Source organism: Felis catus, chromosome B3 (assembly GCF_018350175.1).
Source record: "Felis catus isolate Fca126 chromosome B3, F.catus_Fca126_mat1.0, whole genome shotgun sequence".
Classification (NCBI taxonomy): Eukaryota; Metazoa; Chordata; class Mammalia; order Carnivora; family Felidae; genus Felis; species Felis catus.
The window spans coordinates 28,846,376-28,866,612 of NC_058373.1; the positions used below are offsets into that span (position 1 = coordinate 28,846,376).

Here is a 20,237-nt window from a genome sequence, read left to right on the forward strand (position 1 = left end):
GTAAAAAGGCAAAAGTGTTGAGAACTCAGATCCTTCAGGAAAGATGGCTTGGGTCACCCAGCAAAAAACCTACTGAAGTTATGACTGAAGCTATGGGAAATATGGGCTGGGTACTGGAAGAAGGAACCATAGATATCACCTATGGTTTTGTAACAAAATAATTACAAAAAGGACCATAACATATATTATTTTCTGCTTATTATGTATATGTTTGGATATATTAATCATTTTCTTCTTATTATCCATCTTGCCATTACTGGAGGTTAATCTTAGCAATTAGTCTTTATATAACAGTATATTCAGGCACACTATGATTAAATTTGAGGACTAATATTGCCAACTCTGAAAACAATTATTGCTGAGTCTGGATGTCTCTTCCTTAGGAAAACTGTGAGAATTTTTTGGTGTGCAAAAGTTCAAATGTGTGTAGAAAGGGCATACAGAAGCTAAGTAGCCAAAGGGAAGATATGCCAGTTATCAATTTATTGTCTCTCACCTCTAAATCAATGCTTCTCTGTTCTGTATTTATGAAATGGGGGCTTGAATCTATAACATTTCTCCTTTGCACAATGTTAGGCCTTATCAGTGAAGAGCACTGGAAGGACACTGTAAGAAGGGGCTTTTCTTCTTGCTCCTTTGGTGTGATGACCAGTTGGAGGCCTCCCTGTGGTAGACACAGTGACACACACTCTGTGGAAAGTTTCAAAAATACCCAGCAGGTCTTGTTCACACACTATCAAGCAACCTCCCCATGAGACACATCAGTAGTCCAGTTGGTGACTTTCTGCTTAACAGCCCTGGTCCCAAGAATTTCTTCACCATCCAGTGAGTCACAGCTATACCCTCTCTATGAAGATCTGAATCTCCACACTGGTGGAGTGTCCTCTAAGTTTCTTCCTTCCTGGTGCTCTCCTTTAGCTTAGAGGTAGTGGCAACTCTCAGCATCTCCTATTCCTGTATTCTTTGGAGTTCTCTCTACCCCTCTTAATAGTTAATCCCTTTTTATCAAATTAGAGTTTTAGGGGGTTTTCTTGTTGTTGTTGTTGTTGTTTTAATGCTTATTTATTTTTGAGAGAGAGAAAGAGACAGCATGTGCAGGTGGGAGAGGGGGAGACAGAAGATTCAAAGCGGGTTCCATGCTGACAGCAGAGAGCCTGATGCAGGGCTTGATCTCACGAACCATGAGATCAAAACATAAGCCAAAGTCAAACACTTCACCAACTGAGCCACCCGGGTGCCCTATCAAATTAAGGTTTTTATATTAAATTAGGAAATATTAAGAATGGTTTTATACCAATAAATTTAATTACTTAGATGAAATGGAATTATTCCTTGAAAGGCACAAACTACCAAAGATTATTCAAGAAAAAATAGATAAATTGAATAACCCTGAATATACTAAAGGCATTGAATTTATATTTAAAAATCTTCCCACAAGTAAAACTCCAGACACAATGACTTCATTTGTGACCTCAACCAAATATTTAAGAAAGAATTATTACAAACCCTTCACAAACTCTTCCAGAAAAACGAAGAGGTGGGAACCCTTTCCAACTCATTGTATGAAGCTAGTATTACCCTATAGAGAGTTTATCAAGCATAATTTCATTTAGATAAGATTCTGGGCACCACAAACCAATCATGACAAAAAATTGGTCACTGTTCACTTGAGAACACAGGAATGGTAGGAATGATGAATGACAAAGGGGCATTAGGAAACTTTTAGAGATGATGGGTATGTTCATTATCTTGATTGTGCATGTGGTTTCATGGCTGCATACTTTGAGTCAAAAGTCAAACTGTATGCTTTAAATATATGCATATAAAATATACCATAAACATACCATAATGAATTGTAAAAAAATTCATGTAGCTTAACACTTTAGTCAAATAAAAGAAAATCATATGACCATTTTGATAGGCACAAATAAAGCATTTGATAAAATATGAAACTCATTCATGATAATACTCTCAGCAAAGAAGATAAGGGACCTTACTAAATCTATTAAAAGATATCAATAAAAACCTATAAAATAAAATAAATCTAAATAAAATAAGCCTAAAATAAAATCTATTAAAGGATATCAATAAAAACCTATAGCTGATACCATATTTGATAATGAAATACTGAGCTCTCTTTTCTTAAAATCAGAAACAAGACAAGGATGAGCATTCCCACAACTTCTATTCAAAAGAAATACTATAGATTCCAGCCAATGCAATGCAGCAAAAATATGAAAGGTAAAGATTGGATAGAAAGAAACAGAACTGACATTTTTGATAACAACAAGATTGTATAGTTTCTTTAGGACTACCTACATACACAACTATCATAACTAATAAATGAATTCAGCAAGATCATTACACATAAAGTCAGTATAAAAATAATTTTATTTCCATATACAAGCAGTTAGCATTAGGAAATTTAATCTTTTTTTTTTTTTAATTTTTTTTTCAACGTTTACTTTTTTTTCAACGTTTATTTTTGGGACAGAGAGAGACAGAGCATGAACAGGGGAGGGGCAGAGAGAGAGGGAGACACAGAATCGGAAACAGGCTCCAGGCTCTGAGCCATCAGCCCAGAGCCTGACGCGGGGCTCGAACTCCCGGACCGCGAGATCGTGACCTGGCTGAAGTCGGACGCCCAACCGACTGTGCCACCCAGGCGCCCCAGGAAATTTAATCTTTTAAATGTCATTGAAAATATCATCCTAAAGATGTGGTGTATATACAGTGGAATATTACTCAGTGATCAAAAAGAATAAAATCTTGTCATTTGCAACAACGCATGGATGGAACTAGAGTACTTGTTAACTAACTTGGATATAAATTTAAAAAAAGAAAATATCATCCAAAAATATTAAGATATCTATTTTTAAAAACTAGTGAAAGATATGTAAGACCACCACACTAAGACTACTAAATAGACACTAAAGAAACTTAAGAACACATAAATCAATTAAGGTACACAACATGCTCATAAATTCAAAGTCTTCACTTTATTAGTCAATACTCATACTTGACCTAAAGATTCAATGCCAATCAAAATCCTTGCAGGATTTTCTGGAAGATGACAAAGTTAATCCCTGAATTTATCTTAGCCAAAATGGTAAACCAGAAAGCCTGGTATGCAGCAGCTCTGAATTATCTCAATCACTAATTAGATTAGGCAATCTATGATCATTAGTGCCTCTAAACATCTGCCAGTTTGTATAAGTCCTCTCTAAAAGAATATAATACAATCAAGAGCCTTAAAATATTTCTACAGTTTTCATACACAATGTCTGACACAATAAAAAAAAAATAACTACCTATAGGAGTACTCAAGAAAATCTGATAAAAACCAAATAAATGTTTTTCACAGAAATGGAAGAACTCATCCTAAAACTTATATGGTTGGGGTACCTGGGTGGCTCAGTCAGTTGAGCATCCAGCTCTTGATTTCTGCTCAGGTCATGATCTCATGGTTGGTGGGACTGAGCTTGGCATCAGACTCCATGCTCACGGCACAGAGCCTGCTTGGGATTCTCTCTCTCCCTCTCTCTGCCCCTCCCCCACTTGTGCTCGCTCTGTCTCTCAAAAATAAGTAAATAAACTTAAAAAATATTTAGGGGCACCTAGGCGGCTCAGTCAGTTAAACGTCTGATTCTTGATTTTGGCTCAGGTCATAATCTCAGGGCTCATGAGATCGAGCCTTATGTTGGGCTCTGCACTGATAGTGCAAAGCCTGCTTGTGATTCTCTCTCTCTTTGTCCCTGCCCCATTTCCACTCTCTCTCAAAATATATAAATAAACTTTAAAAAAATTAAAAAATAAAAAATTTTTAAAAAGTTTAAAATTCATATGGAATTTCAAGAAATCTTGAACAGACAAAACAATTGTGAAGAATAAGCAAGTTGGAGGACTAACACTTCCCAAGTTCAAAACTTACTACAAAGTGACAGTAATCAAAACAATGTGGTACTGGCATAGGACAAACATACAGACCAATGGAATAGAATAGAGGCCAAAAATAAATCCTCACATATATGGTCAATTCAACAAGGGTACAAAGAGCATTCAATGGGAAAAGAAAAAAATGATCTTTACAGCAAATGGTGTTGGGAAAGCTGACATGCCAAAGGATTTACCTTACACTATATACAAAAATTAACTCAAGCACATCACATCCCTAAACATAAGAGTTAAAACTATAAGAGTTAAAACTATAAAACTTTTAGAAGAAAACACAGAGAAAAAGCTTCATGACAGAATTTGGCAATGATTTCTTTCACATGACAACAAAAGCACAGGCAACAAAAGAAAAAATAGACAAAGTGGACTTAAGATCTGTGCGTGAAATAACATTATGAACAGAGGTAAGAAGGCAAGCCACAGGATGGAAGAGATATCTGTAAATGACCTATCTGATAAGGAATTAATACCTGAAATGTATAGAGAAAACTCAACAGCAAAAAATAAAAAACAATCCGAATGAAGTACAGGCAAAGGACTTAAATAGATATTAGTCCAAAGAAGATATACAGATGGCCAATAACCACATGAAAAAACATTCAACATCACTAATCACTCAAGAAATGCCAATGAAAACCACAATGAGATACCACTTCACATCCATTAAGCTATTATCAACAACCAAACAAACAAACCCAAAAAATAGTAAGTGTTCACAAGGATGTGGACATATTGGAACTCTCTGCATTTCTGGTGGGAATGTAGACTGGTGCAGCCACTGTAACAGTATGGCAGGGCCTCAAAAAGTTAAACATAGAATTACCAAATGATCCAGCAATTCCACCTTAGATTATAAAAGTATTGAAAGCAGGTTGTTAAAGAGATATTTGTACATTCATGTTCATAGCAACATTACTCAGAATAGCCAAAAGGTGGAAACAGTTTAGATGTCCCTTGATGGATGAATGGATAAACAAAATATGGTACCTACATCCAATGGAATATCATTCAGCTTTTAAAAGGAGGGAAATTCAACAGTATGCTAAAACATTATGATGAAGACATTATGCTAAGTAAAATAAGCCAAACACACAAGATGCCAATTGTATGATTCCACTTACAAAAGGTACCTAGAATATTCACATTCATAGAAACAGAAAGTAGAACAATGGTTACCAAAGGCAAAAGGAAGGGGAAATAGCTATTGCTTAATGGGTAATGATTTCAATTTGAAACGATAAACATGTTCTGAAGGAGATGGATAGTGGTGACAGTGGTACAATGTGAATGCACTTAATGTCACTTAACACTTAAAAATGATTAAAATGGTAAATTCATATTACATATATTTCATCACAATACTAGAAAAGATAAATAATTCAAAATACTATTAGAATTCATATAGACCTCTAAACTGAGTTATGGTGAATGCTAATCATACTTTCATATATATATTTATACTGGCATTTATATTGCCTCATTTAAAAAAAATGTTTGTTTAAGGTCATTTTCTCATTTACTTGAAATTTATTAATAACCACATAAAATTTTTTTAAAAAACCATAATCGCTACATAAAAGTTATTTACTGATATTGTAGGGCTAAGATAATATAGTACATTTTACAAGAAAATTTAAAATTTGAGTTTTTTGTAATCACTGGTAGCAATATGTAGGTGTAATTTATTACTTCCTTCACTTATTAACTTATTATTTACTTTGCTAGGCACAATTCCTCATAATTTTGAGGAAGACTGTAAATAATTAAAATATTAATCAGTGAAGGGGCGCGTGGGTGGTTCAGTTGGTTAAGTGTCTGACTTTGGTTCAGGTCATGATCTCACGGTCTGTGGGTTTGAGCCCCGCATAGGGCTCTGTGCTGATAAGCTCAGAGCCTGGAACCTGCTTCAGATTCTGTGTCTCCCTCTCTCTACACCTCTCCCCAGCTTGTGCTCTCTTTCTCTCTCTCTCTCTCTCTCTCTCTCTCTCTCTCTCTCTCTCTCTCAATAATAAATAAAAATTAAAAAAAAAACTTAAAGAGCCCCAGAATCATTCTGGTTAGGACAAAGATGGCTCACAGAAGAGCAATAAATTAGCTTACTTCAAAGACTAAGGAGTAAAGATGTTTCAGGAAGGAGACTAGCATATGCAGAGCATGGAGTCAGGCCTTAGCATGTTTGGGAACCTACATGCAGTTTTCAGAATGTTTAGAATCAAGGTATGTCTGGAGAAGTTATAGAAGAGGATATCAAATAGACTATTATGATAAACAGCCTTGAGTGATAAGCTAAAACATTTGAAGATGTACTTTAGGACATAGGAATCCCTTGAAATAATTTGTGAATCAAAAAGACAAAGTCAGAGGTGCCTGGATGGCTCAGTCAGAAGAGCGTGTGACTTTTGATCTCGGGGTTGTGAGTTCTAGCCCCGCATTGGGTACAGAGATTACTACGTAAATAAATAATAGTTGGGTATAGAGATTACTACATAAATAAATAATAGTTAAAAAAAAAACCCAAATCTACCTTTTAGAACAATCACTACAAAAGCATTGTGACTAAGACTAGGGTTAAAAAAAGAAAGCTACTGCAAAACTTCAGAAAGGAAATAATACTAAGGCAACAGCAAAGAGAATAGGGTAGTAAGGATAAATTCCATAGATAATCCAGACAGGACTTGGTGACTAATCAAATGTGTTCCAAAACACGTACACACATGCACACACACACACACATACACTCACACACACACACCCCTGAAACAAAAGTCTCAAAAATAATACTTCCACTCAGTATGCACTATTTACCCTCAAATTTTCTATTTTTTCTCTTCATTAAATAAATGATGCCCACAACTAAATTGATTTCAAGACATGTTAATGAAAATAAGCTAATAAAATGTAGAATGGACAAATAAAATTCAATCACTCCAATAAAGACAGAAAAGAAATCCAACTAACTATATATGTTTACAGACATACCTAATGGAAAATAGAAAGAAAAAAAAGGAAACCATTCAAATGTTCAACAAATGAAAGCTGACATGGCTATATGAATGTCAGATGAAATAGATTCCAAAGCAAAAAGCATTACTAGAGATAAAGAAGGTCATTATATAATGATAAAAGGGATACCTCACCAGAAGACATAACCATCCTGAATTTATATGGACTTAATAATATTGTCTCAAAATATTTTATGCAAAAATTAACAGAAATTGTGAGATGCTGAAGATCCAAAATCACTGTGACAAATTTTGACATACCTCTTCAGGTATTGATAAATCAAGCAGATAAAAAATTAGTTGAGGGCATAACAGATTTCAACAGCACATTATAAATGCTTGATCTTATGTACATATATAAAACCTTTCACCCATCAATTAAAGAATCCACATTCTTCTCTACTACACATAGGCCATTTAAAATACTATACATGAACTAGGCTTCAAAGCAGATCTCAACACCAACTGATACCAAGCAGTCCTCAATTTTAAAGTAGCTTAACATAAGACACTCTTAAAAACTGAGAACAAACTGAGGGTTGATGGGGGGTGGGAGGGAGGGGAGGGTGGGTGATGGGTATTGAGGAGGGCACCTTTGGGATGAGCACTGGGTGTTGTATGGAAACCAATTTGACAATAAACTTCATATATTGAAAAAAAAAATAAAGTAGCTTAAAAAAACCAAAGAGCTAAATAGTCAACTAAAGAAATTAGATAAGAAAAACTAGAGTATGCTGGTTTAAATAAAGTACAAAGAAGAAAAAAAAATAGAGACAAGAGGACAAAGACCAATGTATGATAAAACTAAATTAAATTTGTAAACTGTACTTGTTTATTGCCACTGCAGTCTTTCTAATTATTTTGTTTATTTATTACCTACCCATTCACTTAAGAAAAATATAATGGGGGCGCCTGGGTGGCGCAGTCGGTTAAGCGTCCGACTTCAGCCAGGTCACGATTTCGCGGTCTGTGAGTTCGAGCCCCGAGTCAGGCGTTGGGCTGATGGCTCAGAGCCTGGACCCTGCTTCCGATTCTGTGTCTCCCTCTCTCTCTGCCCGTCCCCCGTTCATGCTCTCTCTCTCTCTGTCCCAAAAATAAATAAAAGTTGAAAAAAAAATTAAAAAAAAAAGAAAAATATAATGACTACTGATTCTGAGATGAAATTATTTCTATAAATTCACTATCTATAAGTCAACAATTACTTAAATTTTGTTACTATGACCAACACACTCTCCTAGGTGGTGGGGTGGAGTGGGGAATATTTATAGTCCAAAAAAGGAGATGAGTATACAAAGACAAAATATAAAGTAATAAATTTCACATATTTCTCTGTTCAAAGGAGGAAGAGGTTAATTCTGATTTGTGATAGGGTTGAGAGAGGAAAAGGCCTTGAAATATAAGTAGGATTTCAATACACATAGACAGGAAAAAGGATGGGAGTACATTTAACATAAATAGTAAATGGTTCTAGTTAGAACACAGACCAAGGAAGAAGAGAAAGCCGTAGAAGTGTTTGGGTGGCAAACTGCAGAAGTAGTAATTAGAATTAGGCCGCAAGGAAATTGGTTAGTGGGGCACCTGGGTGGCTCAGTGGTGGTGAGCATCCAACTCTTGGTTTCCACTCAGGTCATGATCTTGTGGTTCATGGGACCAGCCCCACATCAGGCTTTGTGCTGGCAATATAGAGCCTACTTGGGATTCTCTCTCTCCCTCTCCCCTGCTCCCTCTCTCTTCAAAATAAATAAATAAACTTAAAAAAAGAGGAAAATTGGTTAGAAAATTATTTCTATAGACAATGAGGGGTTAAAAAGGTCTGAACTAGTATAGTGATAGTAAGAACAAAGAGGATTAGACAGATAAGAGACATACAACAAAGGCAGAATTACGGTTTGACAACTTGACAAGGGTCAATGATAGAGTCAAAGATTCTCAGTGATAAAACAGTTGGGATGTCATTAACAGAAATAGGGAACACAGGAAGTAGTAGGAGTTGAGATGGAAATGAGTTTATCATCCTCAGACCTATTTTACCTATAGTGCTATATAAGAAAGGATGGCCCTAAAATTATTGGAAAGCAGTTACTTTTAAAACTAACATATGATATAAAATGTCTCTGCCATCCAACTTTATTTAAACCTTAGCCATTATATTCCTTCCTTCTCTCTGTCTCCCTGACTTCACTTCCTTCCAGGGTGTTGAACAACTCCAGGGTACACCATCCATACTGCACAGGGGGTGCTAATCCCACAGAAATCTTCTGCTGTTGTGCAACATGATAACTTTGCTTCCTTCCCTATCCACCATAAAACCAGGGACACAGTTTCAACTATTCTTTAATTACTACTATTAAAGTTCAGATTAGGAAGAAATTAGATGTATTCCTCAACCCAGTGTGAGCAAAGTGGTCCATTCACTTCCATTGGTAACTTTTTGAAAATAAACTTAAAATACACTTGCCCAAAATACAAAAGCAGAGTGACAACCTAAGTGTTATAGACTGAATGTTTGTGTACCCCCAAAATTCATATGTTGACATCCTAACCTCGATGTGATGGTATTAAGTGGGGACTTTGGGAAGTAATTAGAACATGAGGATAGAGCTGTCATAAAGGGGATTAATGCCCTTATAAAAGAGATTCCAGAGAGCTCTCTCTTCCTGCCATGTGTGGCATAATCTTCTTTATTTTTTTTAAGTTTATTTATTTTGAGAGAGAGAGAGTGAGTGGAGGAGGGGCAGAGAGAGAGGGAGAGAGAGAGCATCCCAAGCAGGCTCTGCACTGTCAGCACAGCCTGACATGGGGCTCAAACTCACGAACCATGAGATCATGGCCTGGGCTGAAATCAAGTTAACCAACTGAGCTACCCAGGTGCCCCTAATCTTCTGTATTTTTTGGTGTGCTTGTTTATTACAACTCTTTAAAAACCAAAAAATATTCTTAGTAAAAAGTCCATACAAAAGTAATCTGCTCCCTGCCCCCCAAATATCTGGCCTATAGTCTGTAATTTGCTGGCATCCTACTCTAGAAGATGCTCTTCTTTCTGTCATTGATGGCTGTGTGGTCTACAAAGCTGATCCCTTGCCAGGTCTTCCTGAAAATAAACCTGCTGGTCAAGAGATCTACCCAGATACATCTGCAAGCCAGGAAGCAGGCACTCACCAAAACCCAATCATGCTGACACCCTGATCTCAGATTTCTGGCCTCCAGAATTGTGAGAAATTCCTATTGTTCATAAGCCACCCAGCCTATGTTTTTTTGCTATAGCAGCCTTAGTTAAGACTATGTTTCTTCCCATCCCAGTGAGTCTCCAAATTTCAGTACTCTTAATTCTTTCTCTCAACTTATTCAGTGCAGTATAAACACGGCTTTAGTACAGAGACAGCTTGATAGACCAAGTACTCTGACCACAATGCAATTAAATTAGATATAAATATTAAAGGATAACAAAAAAAACCCACCTAGGTTAAAGAAGAAATCATAACGGAAAAAATATTTAACTTAGAAATGAACAAATTATAAAATTTGTAAGATGCAGGTAAAATGTAGTTGGAAATTTTTAACATTAAATACAGTCTTTTAGAAAAGAAGACTAAAGATCAATGAGCTGAAGAACAGTTAAGGACTCACATGACCTGATTTCACTTATCATAAAGTTTCAGTTATCAAGATGGTTTGGTAATCATGAAAGATAGAAACATAGATCAATGGAGTATAATAGTCCCACCATATATGATCAATTGATTTTTGACAAAAATGTAAAGGTAATTCAATGGAGAAAGGACAGCCTTTTTACCCAAGAAGTCATCACTACAATCAAGATACAAAATGTTAGTATCTTCAATGGAGTATTACTTAGCAATCAAAAAGAATGAAATCTTGCCATTTGCAACTACATGGATGGAACTAGAGGGTATTATGTCAGAGAAAGACAAATATCATATGACTTCACTCATATGAGGACTTTAAGATACAAAAAAGATGAACATAAGGGAAAGGGGAAGGGAAGCAAAAATAATATAAAAACAGGGAGGGGGACAAAACATAAGAGATTCTTAAATATGGAGAACAAACAGAGGGTTACTGGAGGGCTTGTGGGAGGGGGGATGGGCTAAATGGGTAAGGGGCATTAAGGAATCTACGCCCGAAATCATTGTTGCACTATATGGTAACTAACTTGGATGTAAATTAAAGAAAAAAAAGTTAGTATCTTTTAATTATTAAATGTATTTGTTTTGATGAGTATTTTAGTTTCATTTAATGAATGCTACATGTCCTATCCCATTAGAAAGAATTCAGAATGAATACACCATAAGATTAGGTGAAACTTGGGAGTTGTACTTTTCAAAGGCCATTTCCTTAATTTAATACTAGTTGTATGACCTTTAGCAAGTCGCTTAATTTCTCATTTTCCCTTTATTTTTCTATTTCCTTACATCATTTCTCCCCCTTTCCTCTAATGTTTTTGTGAAATGAAAATATGAAAAATATGGTCAGCAAATGTGGGATAACAGAAATGCTCTGGATCTTGTTATGGTGGTGACAGTTTCATGGGTATAAATATTTGTCAAAATTCATCAGTTGTGTACTTTTAAGAATGTAGTTTAGGGGCACCTTGGTGGCTTAGTCAGTTGAGCATCCATCTTCAGCTCAGGTCATGATCTCAGGGTTTGTGAGTTCAAGCCCTGCATCAGGCTCTGTGCTGACAGCTCAGAGCCCAGAGCCTGATTCAGATTCTGTGTGTGTGTGTCTCTCTCTCTGCCCCTCTCTCATTTGCACTCTGTCTCTTTTTCTAAAAAATTAATAAACATTAAAAAATATTTTTAAAAAAGAATGTAGTTGGGGCGCCTGGGTGGCGCAGTCGGTTAAGCGTCCGACTTCAGCCAGGTCACGATCTCGCGGTCCGGGAGTTCGAGCCCCGCGTCGGGCTCTGGGCTGATGGCTCGGAGCCTGGAGCCTGTTTCCGATTCTGTGTCTCCCTCTCTCTCTGCCCCTCCCCCGTTCATGCTCTGTCTCTCTCTGTCCCAAAAATAAATAAACGTTGAAAAAAAAATTTTTTTTTTAAAATAAATAAAAAAGAATGTAGTTTATCATTCATAAATTACATTTTGGTAAATAAACTTTAAAAAGAAAAACATACCGGCACCTAGGGGGTACAAAGCAATTGTTGATTTGTTCCTCTATCCTCTTCCTTTTTCATTTTATTAACTTGAGAGGAAAAATACCTACTCACTATTTCCCATATGAAAACCTCTAAAAACGGATTGAGATAATTATGAGATTATTTCTCTGCCTCCTCTCCTCCACACCAAATCCCAATATTTTTCATTTTTCATATGAATTTTACTTCAATAAGATCTTAAATCTAGATTCTATACCTCTCATCTCAGTTAATGAACAAAAACAGAGTAATTCATGCACATGCCACAAAATATCTTGAAGTCCTTAAGTGTCAGCTCCACTAAAGTCTATGGACATCATTGGTAGTATTATGTTGTTAATTCATGTATTAAAAGAGGTTTACTATGCCCCCCTTAAATCCCATTCAACCAAATTCAAAGGAAGCCAGCTAAACAAGTACTATTTTCAAGTCCTTTACTGACCTGGCTATATACTCCCAAAGTGAATCATATTATTTAAAACAATAGTGGCTTAGACTTTTTTTTTTTAACACCGTTAGAGAAACTTAATGTTTCATTTTCTTTTTAACATATCAAATGTAAGTTTTGGTACCAACACAGTTATGTATTTATGTATTCTGAACTCAAACACCTCATGTTGGGCTTTCTTATATTAATGAATTCTCTACCTGTTTTATCAGTAATATTAAACATAGACTGTCTTCCCTAAATTGCTAAAATCATAGAGTTCACCAAAATGGATTATTAAAAAAAAATCAGACTAATCTTGAAATCACTACAACTTCCAAAGTAAACACTTTGAGCAAGATTGTGATTTGCCACATTGTTTGTTTTTAAAGTATAATTTTGTTTTATATAGAGCATTCCTCACACTTTTTCATCTTACACTTTTTGATCAATATTTATCACCTCTAAAGAAGTTAGTAGCTGATAAAAAATAAAATTGCCTTCCCCCACCCCAGCACATTTTACTTACCTACAAAATGGGCTGGGAATAGTGGGTATCACATAACACATCCCTCCATTCAGGCAAAATGACCTGTGACTGGGACCACAGGCCTCTTCGTGATCTAAACATATACATAAATGAAACTAGAGAAAGGCAAATTAAGTTTTTCTAATAAAACAAGAAAAGGACTAAGTATCTTAGACTGAAGTGGCGATTCTAAAAATTAAATGAAGAATTGCTTCTCAAAATGAAGAACTTAATCTTATTCCTTATTTGATAAGCAGGGACTTCTGTCCCTTTGAGGGAAAAAAATAATATGTCCTAAGGATATGACCATTAATTATAACAGATTTATAGGTTATATTACAGACATAAGGAATCTCTATATTCATTAGATTTTTAAAAGGGGATTAGGATCTTAAAATAAATGGTGGCCTTTCTCATTTAATACTAAGACTCTGCAACAGCTTTTGTTTAGAGTTTCTCTGTTCCAAAGGTATATTTAAATTCTTATCTTTCCCTTTGGTCTCAAATTCATTAAACTATGAAAACTGCTATTGGAAAATGATTTATGTAATTGAAATAAATTCTGATTTCCAAAATTATCTTTAAATATTTCATGTATGACAATTAAACAAAACAAAACAAAACCCAGGGATGCCTGGCTGGTTCAGTCAGTAGAGCACGAGATTCTTGATTTTGGGGTTGTGGGTTCAAGCTCCACATTGGGTATACAGATTACTTAACAATAAAATCTTTAAAATAACAACAACAACAACAACAACAAACCCAAAAAGTAATCTTACAAGGTTTTGATTTGCAAGAGGATTTTAGGTAATAGCTGATAACTGAAAAGACATCTAAAGTTCTAAAGTAAAATTAAAAACCTAAGTCATTGCTTGGTATACAGCCAAAACTTTTAGAATATTGAAAAAATAAACTCCCATTTCTTGCATGCTTTCCCTCCCCCCTTCTTTCTCCATCCTTACGTCCTTCTTTATCTTTGACCCTTCCTTTATCCTACTTTATCTCTTTGCCTTCCTGGTCTCCCATGGTCCCTTTCCTTCCTTCCATCCTGCACCTCCTTCCCCACACCTATTTTTTTTTAACTTTTTTCTTTTATTCCAAAACCATTATATAGAAAAATTTAGAAATATCTCTAGAATTCGCTGAGTCATTATATCACTATTTATAATTAGAAGAACAAATTGCTGAACACTTTATCTTTCAGCCTTAATTTAAGAGGGATAAAACTGCACATTACTGCTTCCTAACTGTCTAGAAAATGACCTAGAATCATCTTATGTGAAGAAAATGGCATTACTCAGATTTGGCATTAAAAAAATCAGCTAGCATTTACTTGCCACTGAATATCAACAGTTGTTAAGATATAATTGCTACTGAGCCAGATGTCTCCGCCACCAGAATTTAAAATTTTTAAATATTTCTTTTACTTCAGATTTAAGAAGAATTGGTTTCACCATGACATTATAACTATAAAAGTATAAAAATACAAAGAAGAAAACAGAATTACAAAAAAATTTAGGTGGGAAAAAAGAAAGTAAACCAATCAGAACTAATCCTTCTGGATTTTTTCTTTTTTACACAATGGTGTGCTTCTTTACAATGAAACAACTTTTAATAAGATAATGCTTACCATTTTTCAGGAATAATTTGGCTAACAAATAAAATCCCAATTAACATTACATCAGAATCACAGGAATCATCACATAGGGTTTTCTACTGGTATTTTACCTATAAAGAATGCTCATCTAACTTGAAGCATTATCTCTCAATCTATTTTGTTACTTTGATTTCATTTACTCCTTTTTTAAAAATTTATTTATTTAAGGGGCGTCTGGGTGACTTAGTTAAGCAACTGACTTCAGCTCAGGTCATGATCTCACAGTTTGAGTTTGAGCCCTGCATCTGGCTCTGTGCTAACAGCTCAGAGCCTGGAGCCTGCCTTGGACTCTGTGTCTCTTATCTCTCTGCTCCTCCCCCACTCACTCTCTGTCTCTCTGTCTCTCTGTCAAAAATGAATAAACATTAAAAACAATTTTTTTTAATATAAAAAATTATTTATTTAAATTCAAGTTAGTTAACAGTGTAGTATTGGTTTCAGCAGTAGAATTTGGTGATTCATCACTTACATATGACACCCAGTGTTTATCCTAACAAGTGCCCTCCTTAATGCCCATCACCCATTTAGCCCATCCCCCCAACCACCATCCCTCCAGCAACTCTCAGTTTGTTCTCTGTATTTAAGAGTCTCTTATGGTTTGCCTCCCTCTTTGTTTTTATCTAATTTTTCCTTTTCTTCCCCTATGTTCATCTGTTGGCTTCTTAAATTCCACATATGATGATATCACTTACTGTTTTGTAAAGTTGGTATCAGATATAGGGTAAGCTAGAATTTGTCAATTTGTAAAAAGCAACAAAATATGTCTAAAATAAAATATTTTCATGCTAAAAAAAGTGATCTTTCAAAACCAAAACATTTCAGATTTCTGGAACAATTTTAGATGGGGAAAAATATAGCTTTGTATTAGCACACTTTTTTTTGCGGGAGTGTTCAATTGCTATGTGACATACACTGACATATAAATTTACAAGAGGTTACCTGTTGGCATCTTAACTTTTAAATAGTTTCATTCTTGGTCAAAAGTTTAAGATTGAAAAACAGCACCTAGAATTAATAATTTAGGAGAAATTATCTTTTGAAGGCATTATAAAAGTCAAATATTCTAATAGCAAATATTTTTAAATGATGAAAATGAAGACATTTATATGTTAGTGACAAAATTCTTCAGTTAGTTTATCTATTTGTTTAGATACTTACTACATATCAATAAAAACATCTGAACATAAAAAACTAAAAGATCAACATTAAAAAGTACAAATACAGTACATAAAAAAAGTATAAAAGTATATGACTCAGTATATACAAAATATAAAAGATATGACTCAGTAAATGAAACTGAATGACCTGAATTGACTTTTTACTTTTTCATAAAGCCTATTACTAATCTGACTTTTAAACAGAATTAATCAAAAACTTCCAAATTTTCAGTTTATCGAAAATGGCCAAGAATATACTATGGAAAAATCTTTAATAGCATTTAAAGGTTTGCATTTCTATAGAACCTTTAAAACTTTTATAAAAGAACTGTACTTTTACAAATTTACTGTAGATTGAACATTATTTTACCAATTTACATATACTTTCCTTTTAAAAAATATCTGGCATCTGGCACAGCAAAGTAGCTATTAAGACGTATGTGAAGTTACCTGCTATAACAGAAACAAAGGAATTAAAAAAAACACATGAAGAGATGAAGGATACTCACTCTATGATTACAAGCTCTCAATTTCGTTTTATAAAGTGACTTACTCCTGACAGGAAGACTTTGTAACAGAAATCTCAATCAACAGCTTCCTATTAACACAGGTGTAATATCAAGGTTTCTTCCCAAAGCCTTATACAAACAAGCAAAGAAAGAGACATAGAGAGAAATTAAATCTACTTAATTTGAAACAATCACTAGCTAACTTTCAAACAAACAGACTTACCTCAATAAAAACTTACATTCATACAAACAACAAATTTTGTTGGATATTCAGCGTTTCAAAAGTTTTTGAATACTGCGGACTACATCTGTGCCTTGCATTTTATAACCAATTGAAAATCTGATTTATATGGCTGTAGTGTGCATTGTGGGCAAGGTTGAGACAAAGACCAAGGTGTGCACAGAGGTCAGGCACCAGCCAAGGGAAACACCCCTTTCAGTTCTCATGTTCAGAGTTGCAAATGAAGCAGAATTTTATTTATAAAAGGACTTGTACTAAGCTGCCCTCTCAAATCACTGTCCAATTTTTAAAGTTATAAAATAAACCACATTCTTTAGACTCCTTATTTATCTTTTCATGTAGGAATAATTCAAGAGCACTGTATAAGTTTGTGGAGAAAAGGAATTTTAATTGAGAGCTAATGGATAAAGTTTCCACAGGGTATTTTTAAAAACGAATTTCCTTACGAGGCACATGACATTTATATAAATGATGATATGAAGGACTTACAAAACTAAAAAGAGGTAATAGTTACAACAGAACAGATAACATCATGTTCAATTTGAAATGAATATAATTACTGAGCATGACTAATATTAATGGCAATGAAACTACCTGCAAACTATGGTAAAGCTATAATATATGCATTAAGCAAACCCTGAGTTTTAAAAATCATAAATTTTTTACTGTATTTTATTTTACTAATGTTTCTTTATTTATTTTGAGAGAGAGTGTGAGCAGGGAAGGGGCAGAGAGAAAGGGAGAGAGAATCCCAAGCAGGCTCTGTGCTGCCAGTGCAGAGTCAGACACTCCACAAACTGTGAGATCCACAAACTGTGAGATCATGACCCAAGCAGAAACCAAGAGCCAGACGCTCAACTAACTGAGCCACCGATGTGCCCCCAAAATCACAAATAATTTTAAAATGTTGACTAAAACTATAATTTTGTTTAAAATGAAGTACAGGGTTCTTCATCATATAATTACCTAAAGTATGCAAAGCATTTAGATGGTTATCTTCTCTAAAATAACAATTCAGACATTACTACTTGATGTGAAACTAGTATAATTTTTATTTTAATAAAGTATTAAAATAAACTCATATAACCCCATACTCTGAAAACAAATCATTATTGCATATTATTTCTCACATTCAAAGGCAATTTTTACACAGCTACAATCTTTATATATACATATGCATACACATATAAATATATATTAATCATGTTAGTTTATTTACAGTGTTTGCATTTTAAAATGGTATTTTTAAGAAAAACGGTAAACTTTATTATTTTATTTGAACTACAGAACTATGATGCTGTACACTAACATGAAAACGACTACTAAATCTTAATGTGAAAGATAATAATCTGTAACTTCATCCATGACATTCAAGATGTATTATTCAGAGATATATCTTGGAAATTGGTTTGGTATTATTTTTGCACAATGCAAATGAACCTAACCTTTGAGTCTATGTGATTCTAAAGTAGAAAATCTAACATTTTTCTTTATTTTTAAGTTTATTTATTCATTCTGAGAGAGAGTGCATGTGCAAGCAAGGAAGGAGCAGAGAGAGAGGGAGAGAGAAAATCCTGAGCAGGCACTCTGCACCACCAACACAGAGCCCGAACCAGTGCTCGAACTTACAAAATGCGAGATCATGCCTGAGCCAAAATCAAGAGTCGGACACTTAACCAACTGAGCCACGCAGGCACCCCCAAAAATCTAACACTTTTCAAGATAACTTAACTCGAAATGAAAGTCTTGGTCTTTAAGAACAACTTACTTGTTCATTTACCTATCAACAAAAATGTAGTAAGTGGCCTACTGCTTTTAACAAATGACAGGTACATAAGTAATTACAAAAATGTTTTAGGCTGACTCATTTAAATCATATTTGGACTTACAAAAATGACAATTTCATTCAAATCATACTAATATATTCTCACAGACACCTATGTATGTCACTATATTAACATATACAAAAACAAAGCTTAACTGCTACCAAGAAACAGGAAAAGATTCTAAGAGGAGGTATTATTTGTGCTGAGCCTTGAAGAATGAGTAAGAGCTTATAAACAGAGATAGATGAACATTCCACCAGGCAGAATTAACAGCATGTTCAAAGGCAAAGAAGAAAGAATGTATTCCTAATGTACTCAAATAATTACAGGTAGATAGCAGGCCACGATCTGTGCAGAATATGTGTGTAGAGTGAGTAAGGGTTTGTAGGAAGGCAGGATGGTGGGGGGAAAGAGTGGCAGGAACAGATAATGTAAAATAAAAAGGGTCCACATGATAGACATTATCTTAAAGGCTTAAAGGATTTGTAGCAAAGGAGAGAGAAGATCACATCTGCATTCTTGAAAATTCATTTGGATGGCAATGTGGAAAATAGACTGCGACCTGCAGAGGAATGGATATCAGGCAAAGCAGTTTAGAGGCTATTTTAATAATCAAGAAAGTGAAGAAGTAAAGCAATGGGCATGAAGATGAGAAGGAGAATTAAAGATACACTTAACAGGTACATCCAGAGAATGGGTGAGCAGTATATGAAAGAAAGAAATGAAGGCTTACTTTTGAGTATCCATGAAGGACACGTATTTGAAACCACAATGAGGTATCATATCATACCTTTAGAATGTCTATAATAAAAATGATACACAATAATAAGTGCTAGCAGGAATACAGAGAAACTGTATCTCTCATACTTTGATGGTGGGACTGTAAAATGGTACAACTTTGGGAAATAGTTTGACAGTTCCTTAAAAAGTTAAACATAAATTTACCATGAATGTATCCAAGAGAAGTGGAAACACACGTCCACACAAAGACATATATGAAAATGTAGAACGTTATTCATAATACCTAAAACTAGAAACCACTCAAATGTTTATCAACTGATAAATGGATTAAAAAATATGTTTATGGATTAAATGGATATTTATCCAATATATGGATAAAAAATATGGATTAAAAAATAGTGAAGTGCTATTCAGCAATAAAAATGAAAAAAGTATTAGAACATGTTACAACATGAGTGGATTTCAAAAACACGCTAAATAAGCCAGTCATGAAAGACTGCATATTGTATGTTTCTATTTATACAAAATCCTTGGAAAAAGCAAATCAATAGAGATAGGAGTAGATTAATGATTGCTTGGGACTACAGCTAGACACAGGAAATGACTACAAATGAGCATAAAGAATCTTTTTCGAGTGGTGGAAATGTTCTGAATTGGATTGTGGAGAAGGTTACATAAACTCTAAATTTAATGTCATTGAATTATACACTTAAAATAGATGAATTTTATGGCATATAGATTATACTGATGGGGAAAATAATAAACCCTGACCTTGATAGGGAAAAATTATGTTATAAGATGGCCAACAGGACTGATCGGGAATTCCAGTCCTCGCCTGAAGACTCTCCTGGGTTCTTCTTCCTGCCCCGTTTGCTGCTCACACCAATTGCCACTAATGAGGAAGTAGCAGACTATAAATTGTCCCCCATGCTTATGCTCTCTGGGCTCAGATCTTTGGAGAAACCATCTCCCCTGAGCCCATCAATGTAAATAAACTTCCGATCCTCCAAGATCTCTGAGCACCGCTTCGTTCTTC

At 34.7% G+C, this 20,237-nt stretch overlaps 1 protein-coding gene across 7 annotated transcripts in view; it reads right to left on the bottom strand.

Moving 5' to 3' along the window:
* The window catches only part of NRG4 (neuregulin 4), a 209,158-nt gene that overhangs the window by 96,229 nt on the left and 92,692 nt on the right, over positions 1 to 20,237 (bottom strand). For 5 of the 7 annotated variants that reach the window (XM_023255040.2, XM_023255039.2, XM_023255038.2 and 2 more), the window contains 3 exons: positions 16,394 to 16,522; positions 15,667 to 15,732; positions 13,071 to 13,164 (listed from right to left, as the gene is read on the bottom strand). In XM_023255040.2, the coding sequence (XP_023110808.2) occupies positions 13,071 to 13,164; positions 15,667 to 15,676 (104 nt within the window). In that variant the 5' untranslated portion in view covers positions 15,677 to 15,732; positions 16,394 to 16,522. Of the gene's footprint in view, positions 1 to 13,070; positions 13,165 to 15,666; positions 15,733 to 16,393; positions 16,523 to 16,632; positions 17,167 to 20,237 lie in introns of those variants that run through there. The other 2 variants (XM_023255042.2, XM_045058983.1) reach the window with 2 other exon arrangements.